The sequence below is a fragment of the Cebus imitator genome, unplaced genomic scaffold (assembly GCF_001604975.1).
Source record: "Cebus imitator isolate Cc_AM_T3 unplaced genomic scaffold, Cebus_imitator-1.0 Scaffold671, whole genome shotgun sequence".
NCBI lineage: Eukaryota > Metazoa > Chordata > Mammalia > Primates > Cebidae > Cebus > Cebus imitator.
In genome coordinates this window covers 623,529-639,988 of record NW_016107986.1, presented here as the reverse complement: position 1 = coordinate 639,988, position 16,460 = coordinate 623,529, and the positions used below count along the sequence as shown (strand labels likewise).

Sequence of the window (16,460 nt, the reverse complement as noted above, 5' to 3'; positions counted from 1 at the left end):
TGTGTGTATGAGAGAGAGAGTCAAGGAGTGAAAAGGGAGAGGGAGGTGTGAGATATCAGGGAAAGAGCAATAGAGAAGAAAAAAAGGAATCCTAGAAAATTCAAACCGGAAAAGACTTAGAGATCTTCTTTCTAGTCTACCTAGCTACCCAAACTCATTTCCAAATAATTCTATTTATTTATTTTTTGCTTCATTGTCTCATTACTGATAACAAATAGACTAGAGAGGTTGCCAGGAAAGAATGTTTGGGTTTTACTGATTTGCTAAACTGCAGTGGGGCTTGGCAAAGCCTGCCTCTAGTGCTTCTGTATTGAGGGGCACACACAGGGCCACGTGCACACCGAGAGCTGAGGCTGAGCAGGCGGACTGGGATTCTGAGCATCAACACTGGAGAGAGGAAAAGCCGTAATTAGTGTTAATTGTTGACCCTACAGTTCAAGAATAGATGCTCTGGAGAATGGGAAATGAGAACAAACATTAATTATTGAGTAGGGGCCTTGGAGACAGACACTCTGGATTAAAAGGAGAGAGATAAATTGCATAATGAATGTTAATTTTCCCTCAAAGAATTGAGTGGTCGGTGGTTGAAAGGGAAAAAGAGACTAAAAAACAGTCATGAAAGAGAAAGCTCCGTGTGTGTCAGGTGAAAGGGTAGAGGAGGGTTACACAAACACTGTTTGTCACTGCCACCATCCTGCCTTTTGCCTCGCAGCTCTCAAGAAGTTTGCTATCAGGGTTTTCCTTAGAACTCATTATTTACCACAGCTGCCTGCTAAGAAGCTCAACCATTTCCTCTACAGCCCAGGAGCCAGAAAAAAGCTATGCTGCATTGCTGACAAGCTGAGAGGCACATGGCATGGGGATCTATCTTTTCTGTGTGCTGGTGGGACTTTGACTTGGCTTGAGGGAGGCTGCCAAAGCTGTGGCCCTGTGGGTGCTGCTGTGGGACATCATGGGCTCCAGGCCTTAGTTCTTTTAGCTTAATTACAATACAGGAGACACATGCCCTGCTTTCCGAAATAACCTTCTTAACTGAAAGTAAAAACAGAATAAAGAGAATTTGGGCTGGGCGTGGTGGCTCACGCCTGTAATCCCAGCACTTTGGGAGGCCGAGGCGGGCAGATCACGAGGTCAGGAGACTGAGACCATCCTGGCCAATATGGTGAAACCCTGTCTCTACTAAAAATACAAAAAAATTAGCTGGGCGTGGTGGTGCATGCCTGTATTTCCAGCTACTTGGGAGGCTGAGGCAGGAGAATTTGCTTGAACTGAGGAAGCAGAGATTGCAGTGAGCTGAGATCGTGCCACAGTCTGGGTGACAGCGTGAGACTCTGTCTCAAAAAAAAAAAAAAAAAATTGGGTTGGGCGCAGTGGCTCACACCTGTAATCCCAGCACTTTGGGAGGCTGAGGCAGGTGGATCACTTGAGGTCAGGAGTTCGAGACCAGCCTGATAAACATAGTAAAACCCCATCTTTACTAAAAATACAAAGAATTTAGCCGTGCATGGTGGTGCACACCTGTAGTCCCAGCTACTTGGGAGGCTGAGTGAGGCAGGAGACTCACTTGAACCTGGGAAGCAGAGGTTGTAGTGAGTTGAGATTGTGCCATTGCACTCTAGCCTAGGCAATAAGAATGAAACTTCATCTCAAAAAAAAAAAAAGAAAGAGAATTTGAGTAGAAGATTGGAGATGCGCATTGTAGCCAATTTTATAAAGAGAATCTACAAACAGGCATGTCACAGGTGGCCCAAATCTCAGAGTGCTGGTTGAGATGCCTATGTCCAGTCAGTGGCCCTGGGGAGCATCTCTTTTAGGCATGGCTGTTCACTACCTTCCATTCATTCGGCCCTCGCGCAGTGTGTCTGGTTGATTTTGCAGTAGCCCAAGCCCTCTGTCTTTTCTCTTGTCTGTTCCTTCATGCGAGCTCATGCATTGGGTTGCATGATATCCCTCCTCAAACATCTGTGATTCCTTGTTGCCTAAACAGCAGCATTTCGGCTCTCACCTGGCACACAGGCTTTCCCTGGTCTGACCCTGGTCTGCCTTTCAGGCCCAGCTCCTCCTCACCCCCCGCATGAAGCTTCTCCACAGTCCACTCACACAGTGCTGCTCCGCGTGTTCTCTATGTTCTCTATGTTCCTACCTCTTTCTTTGTTCATGCCGGTGTCTCAGCTGGCTGGCCCTCCCCTTCTTTGTCTGTCCACTTCTCATTTCTCAAAGGTCATTACAAATGGAGCTTCCTCTGTAAAAATCCCTTCCCAACCTCCTAGGCTAGAATTAATAGCCTCCGTAGAATACCCCTGGATCATGCTCTTAGGCCTCTGTGATAGCACTCATTTCATTCTGCCTTGTGTTACAGTTAATGGTTGTGAATCTGTTCTCCACGTGGACTGTGAGGTCCTTGAGGGCAGTGACTGCAGTGCCTGGGATGGAGCCTTGGTATGTGGAGTGAAAACAGACAGGCCTGGGAATGAAGACCAGCTCTGCCCTTACCAGGTGAGTGAACTCCCTGTGTTTCAATCTCCTCACCTATGATGTGTGAATGAAAATACTCATTTCCTACGATTGCTGGGATGAGGGAACAAGATGACATGCATAGCAAGGTGCCTGAGAGTGTTTGCTCTCAATATTAACATCCTTCCATGCCCCTTGCATATGGGAGGTGTTCAGTACATTGTATCAAAGGAGTCAACACACATGTAATGGGCCTTCTCTCTTTGAGGTTCAATGATATTTCATATTGGAATTGTACTTAATACTTTACAAGATGGAGTGCAAGTGTGATCTGATTTGATTTTCACAAAGCAATGTGAAGTATATTGGCAGATACTATAGTTACATTCTGTCAAGGCACAAGGTAAGCTGCTGTAAAACAAGATGCCTGAAAAGATAAACATTTATTTCTCTCGCACATAAAAGTCCAGAGGCAGGCAGGCAGGCCAATCAGCATGTCTCTGCTCCATAAAGTTACCTGAGCACCCTGGTTCCTAATATCTTAGTACTCCATTATCCCATACAGAATTGTTCTCTTCCACATGATTGAAGCTATTTCACCGCCTCAACCAAGTCCAAGGAGAAAGAGGAGGGGAAGGGCAAACAGTTTCCTTTTAAGGAAATGACCTGGAAGTTGCATGTGTTATTCCATTCACATCTCGTTGGTCAAATGTTGGTCATGTGGCCATACCTAGCTGCAAGTGAGTCTGGGAAGCATAATCTCTTGCTAGGCAGCCATTTTTTCAGCTAAAATTCAGGGTGGGGGATTCTATTATTAGAATTTAGCTGAACATATTCTTCCATTATTCCTTTTGTAAATGTTATTCAGTCAATATTCATAATATTCAGTCAATATTATCAGAAATACTCTGGAAGTACCAAGTGTGTTCTTTGTGATATTCAGAGGTAGATAAGGGGGATCTACTTATAGGAATTTTAAATCTAGGAGGAGAAAGAAGAAAAATAGTAAAAAGAATAAAGGATGTGAGGGGGTGCTTGGTAAGAGGCCCAGGCAGTAAGAATTGTTGGAACATAAGAAAGTAGCAATTGTTGTGGGTGAGGTGGTCAGGTAAGGTGTCACAGTAGAGAGGGAACTTCCTCTGGTCCTTGAAGGTTGAAAACCTGATTAAGAGGGACTAGAGGCCATATGATAATAATGGGAAGAGCTCTGGCCTCACTGGATGAAGGAAGATCTGGGTTTGAGCCTTGGATTTGCCATCTAAAAGCTGTGTGTCTTTGAGCAAATCATACCTCTTTGGGCATCAGTTTTCTTACCCACAAAATCAGAGGTTTTCTTTTCTTTTCTCTTTTTGAGACAAGATCTCCCTCTATTGCCTAGGTTGGAATGCAGTGGTATGATAATGGCTCACTGCAGCCTTGACCTCCCAGGCTCAAGCAACTCTCCCACCTTAGCCCCCTGGGGTAGCTGGGACCACAGATGTGCACACCTGACCCAGCTAATTTTAAAATTTTTTTGCAGAGACTGGGTCTCACTATGTTGCTCAGTGTAATTAGTCCATTTTCATGATGCCAATAAAGACATACTGGCAATTTACAAAAGAAAGACTGGGCAATTTACAAAAGAAAGAGGTTTAATTGGACTCACAGTTCTATGTGGCTAGGGAGGCCTTATAATCATGGCAGAAGGCAAGGGGGAGCAAGTCACATCTTACCTGGATGGTGGCAGGCAAAGAGAGAGCTTGTGCAGGAAAACTCCCCTTTTTAAAACCATCAGATCTCGAGAGACTCATTCAGTAAGAAGAGAACAGCACAGGAAAGGCCCACCCCCATAATTCAATCACCTCCCACTGGGTTCCTCCCATGACATGTGGGAACTGTGGGATTTACAATTCAAGATGAAATTTGGGTGGGGACACAGCCAAAAGATATCACTCAGGTTGGTCTTGAACTCCTGGGCTCAAATGAGTCTTCTGCCTCAGCATCCCAAAGTGCTGGGATCATAGGCGTGAGCCACCATGCTTGGCCCAGCAGGTTTTCTAATTGTCACATAGCTCTAGTGGCCCTACATAGACCCCTACCCTGACTCCTAGAACCATCTTAGGTGGGAGAGAATTAGCTGGCTGCAGAGAAGTTGGGAGGGACATAATTAGACTATCTCTAGTTCAACCAGGTATTTCTGCTTTTATCTGTATCTACTGGTATCCTGATTAAATGCTTCCTTTGCTTAAATACTGACAAAGGTGATGCCTAAGTTCCCTCTTTACTCTAGGGTTCTCTGAAACAGAACAAATGCAAGGGAGGTAGAATTCATAGCTTCACAGGTTCTGTAAAAAATGACATAAGTACCATTATCATCTTAAAAAATTATATATTCTTCAGCACTCTATATTGATCTTTTTCGTTCAAAAAATGAATATCTAGTGGATTTAAAGCAAGCTATTTTTTTTTTTTGAGACAGAGTTTTGCTCTGTTGCCCAGGCTGGAGTGCAGTGGCACCATCTCAGCTCACTGCAGTCTCTGCCTCCTGGGTTCAAGTAGTTCTTCTGCCTCAGCCTCCTGAGTAGCTGAGATTGTAGGCACCTGCCACCACGCCTGGCTAATTTTTGTATTTTTAGTAGAGTCAGGGTTTCACCATGTTGGCTGGGCTGGTCTCAGAACTCCTGACCTCAGATGACCTGCCCACCTCAGCCTCCCAGAGTGCTGAGATTGCAGGCGTGAGCCACTGCACCCGGCTGCAAGCTATTATTCTTGACATTTTTCTTTTTCGGAAACTATAAAGTGGGGATGATGCCACCTTTTCAGCCACATATGAGGTAGGGAAGACTTTGTGTTTCTAGGAATTACAAGAGGTTTTTGTCAAAGGAGAGGAAGGAGAGTCCCTACTGTGTTTTAGTAGCTCTCTGCTGGTGGCTATCAAGACACCTTCCAGAGTGAGCAGGCTGTGAGGCCTTGCTGGTCTCACTATGGTGAGGGAAACAACCCTGCTTCCTTCTGAAGGCTGGGACAAACATAGCTATCATAGCTTGCCCTTCTACAACCACTCAACACTGCGGTACATGTGACAGACCTAACTTAACCCCACACCAAGCCTGATGGGAATCTCCGTAATTTTTGTAAGGAAAGCTTATTAGTCAGGGTTCAGCACAGAACAGAAACTGCCCAGATATTTTTAAGAAGAAACAGAGTTACTATAGAGTAACTGCCTCTTATCATGCTTAGTCTTCATGAGCTCCATGCCCAAAGCTTTGATGCTTCTGCCTCACTTCTGCCCTCTCAGTCTCATGCAAGCACATCTAATTGGCAGAATATGATTTGCATCTGGCCCCTTAGCTGCGAAGGTTATCTGGGAAATGTAGTGTTTAGCCTTCTAGCCTCTATAGTATGGGAAGGCCCACTGGAAGGAAATACTGTGTGCGCAGAGTATTTTCCTTTATTTCCATATCCAGCCACATTTTCCTTTATTTAAAATTTGACCTGAGATCACTAGGGCTGGTAGCATCTGCCAACATTGTTTCTCATGGGGGTTATGAAAAACACTGAAAAGGCATAAGGGTAAGGGACAATGTACACTATGACCACATGGGCCTCCTATCTTCCTCTGTTTCTTCCTATCCAGAGATGGATGGATTGTGGATCCTATGTTTCAGAACTGATGTTTAGAGAATAAAAATAATAATCACAAATCATTGAATGGCTGAAATCTTGTTTCAGGATTTAGACAAAAGGACTGTTTCACTGAGAGAGTCTCCTTGGGGAAAGGGGCATATTTAGAAATATGTAATGTTAGAGGAACCTTGGAAATCATCAGTTTAGCATTTTCCAAAGTTTGCCAAAACCTATTTAGATCCACATGATGCTTTACCAAAATCAAAAGCATCCAGTGATCAAATCAGTTTGGGAAACAGTGCATATTCCCATCCTGAAGAACCATGATGCACATCAGCATATCGGAGGCACTAGGAAGTCCTGCGGTAAGAAATCTGCTTAACTTTGGTCCACTGGTTTCCAGATGTATCTGACCCTAGAACCTTTCCTTTTTTACACAATGCCTGTTAACCTTCTGAGGAATTGGAGTTCGACAGGACATGTGCTGTGAGGACTGGATCTAATACCAACTCCTCTTTTTCCATATGTGGAAGCTGAGGGCCAAGGCAATGAAATTGTTTGCCTATGATCACAGAAACCCCACGCAGTAGAGCTGGGAATAAAACTATAGTTTTTTCTTCTTCCTCACATGGCTTTATCGAAATTAATTCTCCTCCCAGACATCTCTAGGCATCATCAACAAGATAACAGCTACTAAGAGATGGGCTACTTAAAGAAAATCATGCTTTAAACAATATCCCACCAACACAGAAGGATTCTTTTACCCATGGGGTCCTACAACCAACTTATCACAAAGGAAAAATTGGGAGAACAGACAAAGTCAGTTACTCATAGGGGTAGCCTATGTTTACCCCTAAATGATTAGTGTTTTGAGACCAACTGAGATATTCGTAGACTCATCTGTCTGTCAGCCAAATCACAGACCATCACAAAATGACACCAAGAATACAGTTATCTATTATTGCAAAACAGATTATCCTGAAACCTAAAACAATAAACCTTTGTTGTGTCTTGGTTTCTGTGGGAACCTGGGAGTGGCTTAGCTGTGTGGTGCTGGTGCATTCTTTTGTGAGGTAACAGACAAAATGTCAGCTAGGGATGCAGTCATCAGAAGACTTGACTGGGGCTGGAGAATCTCCTCTCAAGGCAGCTCCCGCACAAACCTGGGAAGTTAATTCTGGCTGATAACACGGGACTTCTGTTCCTTGCCATGTGGACTGCTTGCTATAGGTTGCTTGAGTGGCCTCATCACAGATATGGTAGCTGGCCTTCCCCAGTAACCCGAGAGAGAGAGAGAGAGAGAGAGAGAGAGAGAGAGAGAGCGAGAGCGAGAGCATGCGACAGCGCACGAGAAGGAAGCCTTGGTGCTTTTAAGATCCAGTCTTAGAAGACACATACCATCAATTCTGCCATAGTCTATCTTATTTAGAAGTGAGCCATCATATCCCACTCACACTCAAGAGGAGAAGAGTTACTTTCTCACTTTTGAAGGGAGAAGTGTCAAAGAATTTGTGGACATATTTTGAAACCACAACACCAAGAAAGAGTTGCAAGGGAGAAGGATGCTAATTAAATGACAAACAACAACAAACAAACAATAAAGACTGAGTGCAGTGGCTCATGCCTGTATCCCACACTTTGAGAGACCTAGGTGGGAAGATTGCTTGAGGCCAGGAGTTTGAGACCAGCTTGGGCAACATAGGGAGACCCTCATCTTTAAAAAAAAAAGAAAAAAAGCCAGGCATGGTGGCTCATGCCTGAAGCCCCAGCTACTTGGGAGGCTGAGGTGGGAGGATAGCTTGAGCCCAAGAGTTTGAGCCTGCAGTGAGCCATGACTGTACTACTGCACTCCAGCCTGTGTGACAGAGCAAGACCCTGTCTAAACAACAACAACAACAACAACAACAACAACAACGACAAAACCCAAGAAGCCTTTTGAGGGTAAAAATCTAGCTAGGATAAGAACAAATACTAAATAAAAACTCTGAAAGAGACCAGGAATTTAAATTTACATAGGACTTGAAGCCCAACCTGAAATATTGGTGTAAACATCCTTGAACTTCTTTGTAAAACAAACTTCTGAATAAAAGAACTTCTAAGAGAAAAGTTCTATTGCTGGCACTGTGACTAGGGGAATAGATGAAGGATTTGAATCAAGGATAAGCAATTTGGAGAGCATATCCAATGTTTTGACTTGTATCCTTCCAAGTTAACTTTTCCTTTCTCAAGCCTTTCAATTTTCTAAGTGTTGCAATATCCCAACATGACCAAAAGGATCAAATTCCAGCTCTAGTCTTCAGATTTTTTTTTTCTTCTGAAGGTTTATATTCATTTCCTTATGCTGTCTGAAAGCGAGATATCATGATCTAATTGCCTAAGAATTTATTTCCAAATAGTTGTTGACGGAGCCGGGAAGTCTCAGAAAGATCAGACAGATCATACTCCTTCCTTTACTCAAGAGGCTTTTTTTTTTTAATTAAAAAAAACCAAAAAAACAAAAAACCAACAACAATTATGATCCCCAAAGAGCTTTCCTTTGTGGCACCTGGGGTATTCAGTCAATCAAGAAGCTTTTCTTGGACATATGATAGAGATGAGAGGTTCTCTAGGACTCATATATTGGAAGCTAAACAGAAAACAGATGCAGTTAAATGCAATAACCACAAAAGTGGGATTGAGAAAGAGAGAGAGAGAGGAATGGGGCTGAGGCTACGTCTAGGCAGTTATGTGCAATGAGGTGGATTTATTATGGAAAATGTTCCAGAAAAGATGAACTTAAAGCTATTCTAAATATTTGGGGGCAACTTGTGCAAAAGTTTAGAGAGAAAAGAATGAAGTCTGAATTTTTAGGCCATCAAAGAGATGAGTAAAGGGTGGGCTGGAATATAGCAGAAGATGAGACTGGAAATGGAGGGTGGAGACAGTGATTAAGATGGATTTGAATAAACTGATCTGCAAAGAGTTTGGTATGGCTGGAGCAATTATAGGTTGGTGTAAAAGTAATTGTGGTTTTTGCAATTAAAAGTAACTGCAAAACCGCAATTACTTTTGCACCAACCTAATACTTTGGGAGAGGAAAAAACTTTTTCAGTATGCTGTCTCTTGAATCAAACCAAAAAAAAAGAAAAAAAAAAAGGCCAAACCAAAAAAATCTTTGCTCATTAAGACACAAACAGCAACAAACTAGAAAGCTAGACCCTCCCTTGTAGGAAGATGTGGATTTGGGATCTTACACCAACTTCTTTTTTTTTGTTTTTTGAGATGGAGTTTCACTCTCGTTGCCCAGGCTGGAGTGCAATGGCATGATCTTGGCTCACCACAACCTCCATCTTGTCTCTCTAAGAAATTCAAGCGATTCTCCTGCCTCAGCCTCCTGAGTAGTTGGGATTATAGGCATCCACCACCATGCGCAGCTAATTTTTGTATTTTTAGTAGAGAGAGGGTTTCACTGTGTTGGTCAGGCTGGTCTTGAACTCCTGACCTCAGGCGATCCACCTGCCTCCTCCCTAAGGGCTGGGATTACAGTGAGCCACTGCGCCTGGACAATCTTTCACCACCTTCTTGGGCAGCATCCTATCACCATCAAGACTGAAGGTCAACCAACTGCCCATGGTGGAAAGGCTTGAGAGATGTCAGCAGCTAACTGATTCATTCATTCATTAATTCAATGAGCACGCAGTGAATACCTTTAGGTTTGAGAGGCAAATAGGATTAAATATACTATCCATGGGACTGGGACAAGGTGGCAGCCAAGTCTTCATTTATCAGTGTAAGTTTCATCTTTCTCTCTCTCCATGTCATGGAAATTATTAAAAGATTTTTCAAAACGTTTTGATGAACATTTATTGTGATCCTTCTAGGTATATGTCAGGGACTATGCTAGGTGTCAGGGATACTGAAATGACTGAAGCATCATATTGACGATGGTGACAATAAACTTACAGCCTAAATATTTCCTTTTCTGCTTCTAGCTTCCACTGTGCCAAAAGGGGGAACTATTTCTCCTGGAGCAGAGTGGACAAATGTGCAGCAGGTGAGCAGAATCATTTTGCTTTCCAGCTGTTGCACCAGCTGTGTCATGCTGACAGTGGCCTCCACCTGTCTAACTCCTGCTTCTACCAATTCAGAACCAAGATATTTTTATGCTCATAACATGGTATAAACCAAGTGCTGATGGAAGTTCTTTGATGCTGAATTTGGAATCAAATACATTCTACTTTCCGGAAATCCATATACTAGGTGGCTACTTCGATAGCAACAGACACAAGATGTAAAATGAAGCAATGGTGAAGGAATTTCTCAGGGGAGGAATCAGTCTTCTCATTTTGGTTGAGGAACCTTGGATACAGGGAGGATGAGGGACTGACTCAAAGTCATCTGGCAACTTAGAGGCAAAGCCAGAGCTCCTCAAATCTCCTAGCTCTGACTCCATCCTCTTTTTACTGAGCCAGTCATGATGTAACCCCCCAAATAAGTGCAGCTTTTAATCTCCCACATCAAGGGGCCTGCTGGCTGCTGACTCATGCATGCATCTCACGGTGGTTTCTGGGTGGTTGATGCTCATCACCCTCTGACTTCATTTCTTTTTTCCTTTGCAAAATGGCTATTGCCCAGAGTCAGCATCTCTTTTCTAAAAAGTGAACATGCCAGAAGGGTTTTTGGAAACTGCCTTGCTATCTGTCAGGAGCCAGATGATTCACAGGGATGAACCAATGCTCATAACAAGGGTACCTGGTTGGATTACCAATTAGCCACCTCCACCTCGGCAGGGTGGTTGGAAAGAAGAGAAAGGCAGTGTTTAGTTTGGGCAAATACCAAGAGGACTTATCATTCTCATCAAGGCATCAGCGCGGCACATCAGACCTCTTCCAAGCCATTCCATTGGAACTTCTCTCTCCAAATGCTCCAGCAGGAGTAAACTTGTTATGCAAACATTGGATCATTGTATCTGAGTGACAGAAGCACCTCTGTGTTGGTGAAAGGGGAGAAATTGGCTGACTCACGTCTGTTTTTAATGATGTCTCTGCTGCTGGGAAAATTTGGAAGCTGTAGGTAACATCTTCTCCTTTGGGAAAAAAAACCAAAAAAACAAAAACAAAAACAAAAACCAAGGCTGCCCTGGAATGTGTTAGCTTACCTTTACCGGATGGAAACACCTCAGTCTGGGTAGACCCTGGGAGGGATGCGCGGACTTTTTCTCCATCTGGACCCAGCAAGAAGTGTCCCAGTGTGGGGTTGCTGGAATCTTGAAAATAAGCACAAGCATAGGCGCTGTCAGCAGAGTGCTGGTGAGGGAGACAGACTGAACCTAGGCCGTGTTACCCTAGTCCCCTGCAGGCACACACCCATAGATACCTGTGTGCTTGGGTGCCCACCAGAGTTTAGGGTGAGCCCTACCCCTAGGACTCAGCAGAGTGGGGCTGTTATTCAGGCCCTGGCTTCCAAGGGTCAAGGTGGGGTGAACAGGGAGGGGCTGCCACTTGCCTACATCATGTCTTTGGGAGAGCCTGGCTATCTCAGGGGCTGGGCTCAGACAGAGGGGCACTCTGTGTGAAGGAAAGGGAGCCCCTTCCTCCAGCTATATACAGTTCTGCCGCTGGGCACAGGGTTTCCTGCTTCCTGCCTCTACTGCCCTGTTCAGTACTCAGCATACATGGCCATATCCTCTAGATGAAATACGGGGATGGCTTGGTGATGCCAGAGGCTCAGGTCAAGGAGGAGGATACTGTCTCCCTAGTTACTTAGAAAGATTGAAGGTGTTTTTATAACCTGACTATAAAAGTAAAAAACAAGTCATGGCCAGGCACAGTGACTCATGCCTATAATCCCAGCACTTTGGGAGGCCGAGGTGGGCAAATCATCTGAGGTCAGGAGTTCGAGACCAGCCTGACCAACATAGAGAAATCCTGTCTCTACTGAAAATACAAAAAAAATTAGCCAGGCATGGTGGCATGCACCTGTAGTCCAGCTACTTCGAGGCTGAGGCAGGAGAATTGCTTGAACCCAGGAGGCAGAGGTTGTGGTGAGCCGATATCGCACCATTACAGTCCAGCCTGGGCAACAAGAGTGAAACTCTGTCTCAAAAAAAAAAAAAAAAAACCAAGTAATTTTTCCCCAACTCTAATTCCAATTCTCAACCCAGAACATTCCTGGTACTAGATTGTGGGGGTTCCCCCATGCCAAACAATTCTCCAGCAGATGCCAACTGGTTGTCCTATAATTTAATTCAGTTCTGATGCTCTCTACTTGGAGATGATGTCAGATTCCACAGGGCAGGGCTCAGTCCACAGATTGCCCCCCAACTTCAGGTGCCAATTGCAAGTCCCAGATTGTGACCTGGACTTCTGACCAACCAGCTATAAATTGGGCCTCCCGCAATCATCCCTTTCCTTGGGTTCAACAATTTGGTAGAACAGCTCACAGAACTCAGGGAAACACTTAACTTATATTTTCTGGCTTATTTATTTATTTATTTTTAAAGAGACAGGGTTTTACCTTGTTGGCCAGGCTAGTCTTGAACTCCTGGCCTCAAGTGATCCACCTGCCTCAGCCTCCCAAAGTGCTGGGATTACAGGCGTGAGCCATCGCGACTGGCTTTTTCTGGCTTATTTTTAAAGTACATTAGAAAGGATATAGTGAACAGTCAGGTGAAGAGATGGGCAAGGCGTGGGGAGGATGTGCAGGGATTCCGTGCCCTCCCTGGGCCTGCTGCCCTCCCAGCACCTAGATGTGCTCAGCAGAAGCTTTTCAACTCAGGTTATAAAACCTAATAAAGAGCTTGATCTCCAGTGCCCCCTCCCCTTTCCTGGAGGTTGTGGCTAGCAGCTCCAATCTTCGAATCCTCTTATCACTTGGTCCTTCTGGTCACTGGCCCCATCAGAAGGCTACCTACAGGTGTTACCCTATGTCACCTCATTAGCATAAACTCAAGTGTTTTCAAAGGGACTTATGAATAACAAAAGATACTACCATCATTCAGAAAATTCCAGTTTTAGCTTAGGAATAGAAACCAGGGGCAGACCACATTTATTCATATTATACTACATTTACCTTCCCCATTTCCAAGACTAAGAGGCCAGGAGTCCAGCTACCTGGACTAGCAGAACACCGGCTAGAGTGGATGCTAAGGAGTGCACACATACACATGCACACTTACAAACATACACACTGACATAGTCACACAGGCACACACATATGTACACACAGGACAAGTTTGCACACACAGCTGCACACATGAACAATGACATACATGAACATGACACATTCATAGGACTGAATATATAGACATGCATGTGCATATGCAGACATACATATGGAGGTGCACAATGACACTCACAGTTGTGCATGCATGCACACAAGCACACACGTACTCATGGGCATATAAGCACACATCCCACACACATTCACTTACACACATGCACACACCCAACACACACACTTGAGGCTTCAGGCTGCTCTCTTGTCACAGTCCTGGTCCTGCCTGGCATTCTATTTTCACCAGATTCTCCCTTTATAAGGATGTCTAAAGTAGGTGTGAGTATCCATTTGCTGTGATTTGTCCCAGGCCAGGCAACTTCCTAGGAATGCCCCAGGTGGGGACATAACAGTACACCAAGCTTGGTTCATTTGTATCAAAAGGGCATTACTGCCACATAAGTATAGAGGGGAGGGGATTGTGAAAGAGAGGTTCCAACCCTGGAATGATTTCTAGGTGAAAACAACGTCTCTAGGGATAGAGAGCGTTGGGGGGAAGGAAGGGTTTTAATTGTGGCCATCTCAGCCTGAAACAGGAGCTGCAAACACAGAATGGAACTATTAATCTGTGAATTTAATTTATGCTTAAAGAATTCAACTATATATGCTTTGGGGAGAGAATGAGATGGGGGTGTGCTAGGCCGGGGGGGAGAGAGAGCAAGCGAGACTGATTTAAATACTGAGGCATTCTGTCTCTGAGTGATCACGAAATGAAAGATGTGAAATCTGTTGCCTCTGTGATGGCGCTCTGTTCCCATGTGCCTCTCAAAGTGTGAGTTTCTCGCAGCCCTGAGTGTGATTCTGCTGTTAACAGAGATACCTCTTTATACAGTCTGTCCCCCAAACACATGTCATCTTCATCTGGTGCTCAAACTGAGAAAGCAGCCCACGCCTTGAACGAAGGAGAAACAGCTGCCTGGACCACATGTTCCTGAAAATGGTCTCAGTCTCCAGCATGGCACCCTCCCAGGGATTTTCAGAGGTAACTTGGGCTCTTAGTAATTTTTGCTCTATGAGCTACCTTTATTTTAGATGGAAGCCCAGGGCTGCTGTTGCACTGTCCTTGCATTATTGCTCTGTATAAGCGTCTTACTCACCTCCTTGACTATCCGCTCCTTAAGGATAAGCACTTTTAGTGGGGCTAAATCCTAGAGGGAATGGCCTTGCCCTGACTCACCCTACTACAGAAATCAGCGTCCTTCCCTCTCCATGAACAGGCTCTACCCTGGCTGGAGTTGACTTCTGTCTGAGGACTCTTTTGCTGGCAGTGTCATCGGGCTCTCTTGCCTCATGGGGCAAGGGCTATGGCTCAGTGTGGAGTATGCCTAGTAAATCCAGTAGCATGCCTCCCGCTGAAGCGCAGGGAGCTATGTCATCAAATGCTGCTGCCAGGAGTGAGGAAAGCACAAAACAGCATGGCAGTACACGTGGGTGCAGCAAACCGTTAAAACATGTACTGACCCTTTAGGAATATGCACGGAGAACATTAATCCCACCGACTCATCGGAAACAGTGTTGATTACCCCTTTCCAATGGAGTGCCTTTTAGAAAACTTACATCACAGCAGCCACACGGCCCTGGAAATGAGCAACATACAGGCCAATGGGGGGGGCATCCATACACGCTGGGAATGATTACCTTGACCTGCTGGCAGTGCCTTCCTGGGTGCTCTCACATTCGGTAGACTTGGGGGGCTGCTGTAGCCTGATGTCCTAGGGCTGTCCAGTCCCTTCTGGCTTGCAGGACATTTTTTTCCTTTAATCGGGGGTAGAAGATCCAGTGGTGAGGTCACATTTTGGGGCGGGGCATCATCATCTTTAAAAACAAAAGGGGAAAAAGCCTGTGTAAGAAAATGAAATCAGCAGGAAGGAGAAGGAAACTCTCTTCTAACTTGGTTGATGGACCTCTGTAAAGACTGCCACGAAGAGCTGGTCAGTGTATTGTGGCTAGAAGGGAGAAACCAGAGTGGTTTATTATTATTAATAAATCATCCTAACACCAAGATGGTTTATTCCACTCATTCTCAGGTTGTCTCACTTTTCCAGTCCTGCTTAGCAGCAGGGACCTGCTCTTTCCCATGGCCAAAATGACATGACTCTTGGCTAGAATCATGGCAGTTCATTTGGAAAATTGCCAAGAACTGGGGGGAACTGAGTGGTGATTGTTTTTATTCTCATTTTGTGGATGAAATCCTGAGATGTAAGGAGGACTGGAGAGGCTGCCAACTGCTTCCACCCCCAGTCTGAAGGCTATGACTAGGGAGATCTCAGCTTTAAAGCTGATGAGATTGTTGGATACAGATTTCTGACCACAAAGCAGTTTTGCCAGGCAGAGTCAATGATCACATTCCCTCCTCAGGGTTAAAGTACAAGGTGCTACCTTCCAGATGGAAGTCAGAGGGTATCAGGATTGATGGTAGCGTTCCATAAAGCACACTCTACCCTATCCCTCTGTTTTCTCCTCTAACACCAACAGGGCCTGCTCTAGGAAGGCTGAAACCCAGAAACCTAAGTGACTGAGGCCTTGGCTTCACCTCTTTCCGAGAGAGTGGTCTTTATTTCACATTTAAAACAACAATTGCTATTAATATTTGGGTTTAAACGTTGGCTTCATGTGGTCTCAAATTATCACAGACTACTTATTCATTAAAAAGAGGCAAAGTGTCTTTACATGGGGAAATGGGGCAGACATCACCTTTAACCAAATAATAAAATTTAACATCACCTACAATGAAACAAACTGACATTTTGCATCCCTATGATGGGCTGAGAAGGACACAACATCACCTCTCTGATTTTCCTGCCCAAAATGTCTGAGATGAATCTCATTATTAGGAAATAGAAAAATCCAAATGAAGATAATTCTGCAAAGCAACTGGTCTGTCTTCTTCAAAAATGTCGATGTCATGAAAAACAAGACTAAGGAACTCTTCTAGATGAAAAAATTCTAATGAGAGGGACCACTAAATGTAATACATGATCCTGAGGTTGAATCCTAGGTTGGAAAAAAAAGCCACAAGGAACTATAGTCACATTTCTCTATTTATTAGTATAAATAGAGAACTGTGACTATGAATTAGAAATTAGAAAGTACTATTACATCAGTGTTTGCTTTCTTTTCTTTTTCTTTCTTTCTTTTTTTTTTTT

The 16,460-nt window shown here is 44.3% G+C and overlaps 1 protein-coding gene across 8 annotated transcripts in view; it reads right to left on the bottom strand.

The window, feature by feature from the left end:
* Positions 1–16,460, bottom strand: part of KIAA2012 (KIAA2012 ortholog) — a 129,247-nt gene that overhangs the window by 74,531 nt on the left and 38,256 nt on the right. For all 8 annotated transcript variants that reach the window (XM_037734843.1, XM_037734837.1, XM_037734838.1 and 5 more), the window contains 2 exons: positions 14,953–15,129; positions 11,198–11,305 (listed from right to left, as the gene is read on the bottom strand). In XM_037734843.1, the coding sequence (XP_037590771.1) occupies positions 11,198–11,305; positions 14,953–15,129 (285 nt within the window). The remainder of the gene's footprint in view (positions 1–11,197; positions 11,306–14,952; positions 15,130–16,460) is intronic.